The following is a 3,929-nucleotide window of genomic DNA, read 5'->3' as shown; positions in this document are numbered from 1 at the left end:
CACTTGGGAAGCAGAGGCAGGTGGATCTTTGTGAGTTTGAGGCCAGCCTGGTCTACATAGTGAGTTCCAGGACAGCTGGGGCTACAAGGGTCTCAAATCTCAAAAAGACCAAAAAAAAAAAAAAAGGTCTGGCTACCACAACCATGTTAAGGTAGGGGAAGCATACAATAGTGCAAAAATGTTAATGCTAGGCCCATTTAACTTCAGGGTAAATTCTGTTCAAAGTTCCAATCAGCACATAAAATATAAAAGAACAAAAAAAAAAAAAAAGGTCTGGCTACCACAACCATGTTAAGGTAGGGGAAGCATACAATAGTGCAAAAATGTTAATGCTAGGCCCATTTAACTTCAGGGTAAATTCTGTTCAAAGTTCCAATCAGCAAGCATCACATAAAATATATATATTTCAAATATTATGGTAATTCTAATTCCCAAACTAATTAAGCAGAAAAAAGAAAAAATTCTTCTGTCCCATGCCATCTGTCCTTGCAGTTTCTTGATAAGAATGTCAAAACTGCTGGAAAGGGAAGTTTATACTTAAAGACACTGGGTCTTCAAAGTCAGGTTTTCAAAAACCCACATCCTATCCCAATCAATAATTGCCAATTAAGGAGTTGGAGAGATAGCTCAGTGGTTAAGAGTACTGTCTGCTCTTACAGAGGACCTGGGTTCTGTTCTCTGCACCCATATGTCAGCTAACAAGAATCCATAACTCAGTTCCAGGGGATTTGATGCCCTCTTCTGACCTCCATGGGCAGTGCATAAACACGGGTGCACTAACATGTAGGCAATTCTCTCTCTCTCTCTCTCTCTCTCTCTCTCTCTCTATATATATATAGAGTGCACTTACCTACATGCAGGTTTTATTTACTTATTTATAAAATAAAATAAAATTTTAAAAAATTGCCAGTTAAGTCTCCTGAGGACTGATTAGCAATAAAGTTTACTTTTATCTGTAGAGCATTTACATCAAGCCCTTTTCTAAGCCAGAAGAAAACAATATTTGCTAAAATTACTATAAAACTTCAAACTTAAGTCCCAATTTGGGGACAAGGGGAAGAGAGGATGGAATGTGCTGGGGATTAAGCCTAGGGCTTCAAGTGCACAAACTACAAAATACTGAGCTATACCCTAGCCCCAAGGCCCACTTCTATATCAAAAGAATAAGGTGCCTAGGGCCAGGTAAGTTCGGAATTAATAATTCATTAGATTTTTTTTTTTTTTTTTTGTCTTTTTGAGCAGGGTCTCCCTGTAGTCCCAGCTGACCTGAACTCACTAAGTAGACCACGCTGGCCTTGAACTCACAGAGATCCAACTGCCTCTGCCTCCTGACTGCTGGGACTAAAGGCATGCGCCACCACGTCCAACTAATTCCTTAGATTTTTAGAAAGAAAATATACATACCCTGCAAATAACACACCATATACTGAACACATTAAGATCTCTATAGCAAAATACAATCACACAAAATGAGACACAAAAAAAATGTAAGTAGCCTAAGGATAGTTTAGGAAAGGTTTGTCACCAAATAAGTTACTATAGTACTTACATTTGGGGGAAGGCTTTTAGCTGTTTCTGAAACACAGTCTTAAACTCAGGCTGACCTGGAATTCACAATATAGCCCAGGCTGACCTTGAGCTCATGGCAATCCTCCTACCTACATCCAGCAAAAACTTACATTTTCAAGAACTCATGGTATTTGGGGATGGCCAAAAGGAGACTGGACGTATTCCAACACATCAGCATTTTTCCTACATTTGATGTACCTTAACTTAAATACAACCTATCAACTCAGGTAATTTTAGGAGACATTAAATATTTAACTTGAAAATTTTCTATGAAGAAAGATTTCTGCAAGAGTCTGCAGAATACCAACCAGCTATTCAAATATTTCATGGGTAATCTGCCCATAAATAAGTAGAGATCCCCCAGAGTCACAGAAAATCACTAGAATGAAAGGCAATCTTTAAGGTGACCTCATCCAATTACCCAGATATGTGAGTCCAGTGCCCCATACCAACTCCTTCCAACTTGATCTTGAAAGTCAGCTCTTCTGCCTCTCACCACCACTTCCTCACTTACTTCCTATATGGTGTATTATCTCCAAGCAGAGAATGCACTACATCCTTTTGTGGTTACTTATATGTCTGTTTTCCCCACCCAAATGTGATATCCTTAAGCCAGGAATCACATCAAATTAATTTTGGTTTTTTTTTGGGGGGGGGGTAGTTTCTTGAGACAAGGTGTCCCTGTCGCCCCAGCAGGCCTGGAACTCACTATGTAGACCAGGCTGGTGTGGTTCTCCGAAATCTGCTTGCCTCTGCCTCTCCCTCTAGAATGCTAGGATTAAAAGTGTGCAGCATCACACCCAGCTCTAATTCATCTTTGAATCCCTAGCATCTGTCATGTAGCAGGAGGTCAGGAAGCAACTGCTGAACTGCATTACATTTGTTCTACAGTTCTGGCTTGCCCTTGCCTGACTAGTGGCTCAGAGGCACTCCTGTTGTTCCCCATATGCTCAGTTGCAAAATGAAATGAGAAAGATTGGAGCTGGGAGATGATTTAGTGAGCAAGAACACTTGCTCTGCAACAAACACAAGGACCTCAGTTCGAATTCCCAGCATCCACATTTAAAAAAAAAAAAAAGCCGGGCATGGCTGGGTGTACCTGAAACCCTAGCAGTGAGAGACCCTGCCTCAAGGCAATAAGGTGGAGAGGGATAGAGGGAGGCAGCAGGAGTCCTGCTCTGGCCTTGGCATACAAGGCACCCAAATTCAAAAGACGTTCCCAATTCCAGCAAGTTTGTTTTTTTCAAAACTGCACTTCCTACTCAATGTCAAACTAAGCAAGTAAGTGAAGACCATGGCTGAGAAGCAACCCGCCTCCGAGGTATATCTCTCGGGAGTGGGCTCCGGTTTTCCAGCACCCAGGCCTCTGCTTTATTGTGCCCCCCACCAGGAAAGGAACGCAGTGTCCCAAACTCGCCTTTGCACCTATCACCATCTCCATCCGGAAGGGCGGGGACTCGGCGACCCAATTGAAGGCTTGCTAAACCGCACCCCCGACCATAGCAGACTGCGAAGCTGCACCAATCAGGAGAAGAAAGATCATTCTCCCCAGCCAGTCGCCGAGCTCCGGTGCCAGGCCCAGACACCGCCCCCGCACGCGGGGAGGTGACCGTTGGGCCCAAATAGGCGGCGTCAGCAACCAATCAATACGCTTCGAGGCGTCTCAGCGACCAATGAACAAGAAGAACGCCTCCGATCGGGGCAAGCAGAGGGCGGGAATAGTTACAAGCATAGGCCGAGGCCAGGGTCGGGCCCACATTTTTCTCTCGGGTACTAAGAGTAGACAGAATGTTTGAGCTAGGTTTGGGGGAACTGGAAGTTGAACCCGACCACTGCAAGGAGTGACCAACTGCGTCACATTGCTCTATCGACTCTCCTTAGACATCCGCCATCCCTTCTCTGCCATTTCTCACCTTCCTTCGCGGCATTGCCGGCGGCTGCAGCCCGACGGTTCCGACTCGGGCGGCGGCAGCAGCAGCAGAAACGGTGGCTCCGGCGGGCTCCGTGGCGGCCTCTGTTGCAGTTCCAAATCCTGCGGACGATCCCAACTGCCTCCTGCCTCTCAGCGTCTAGAGTCTTCTGCGCAGGCGCCGCGGGCTGAAGCGCTTTTTCCTTTACTTCCGGCTGAGGCTTGCGTCATCTGACGTTAAGGCCAGAAAGGATGCTGGGAAGTTCGCAACTTTTAGTGAGGCTAGTGAGAGCCATTTTGGAGTTGGGCAGGAAGTGGCACTAATAGCGAAACTCTGGGTTCGTCATTTTTAGTTAGGTGTGTGGAGCCCTTTTTGGGCGTGAGTAGCCATGTTTGTTTGGGGCTGAAGCCCGACAGTTGAAGTTAACAGATTTCATCTTTACCTTGGGCA

The 3,929-nt window shown here is 45.3% G+C and overlaps 1 protein-coding gene across 2 annotated transcripts in view; it reads right to left on the bottom strand.

The window, feature by feature from the left end:
• Kat7 (lysine acetyltransferase 7) overlaps nucleotides 1-3,676 on the bottom strand; it is a 42,506-nt gene extending 38,830 nt beyond the window's left edge. For both annotated transcript variants that reach the window (XM_008838322.2, XM_008838323.2), the window contains exon 1: nucleotides 3,483-3,676. In XM_008838322.2, the coding sequence (XP_008836544.1) occupies nucleotides 3,483-3,497 (15 nt within the window). In that variant the 5' untranslated portion in view covers nucleotides 3,498-3,676. The remainder of the gene's footprint in view (nucleotides 1-3,482) is intronic.
• Nucleotides 3,677-3,929: the final 253 nt, after the last annotated feature.

This window comes from Nannospalax galili, unplaced genomic scaffold (assembly GCF_000622305.1).
Source record: "Nannospalax galili isolate Female #2095 unplaced genomic scaffold, S.galili_v1.0 scaffold95, whole genome shotgun sequence".
Classification (NCBI taxonomy): Eukaryota; Metazoa; Chordata; class Mammalia; order Rodentia; family Spalacidae; genus Nannospalax; species Nannospalax galili.
Note: the sequence above shows the minus strand (reverse complement) of the source record. Positions and strands in the feature narration are given on the sequence as shown.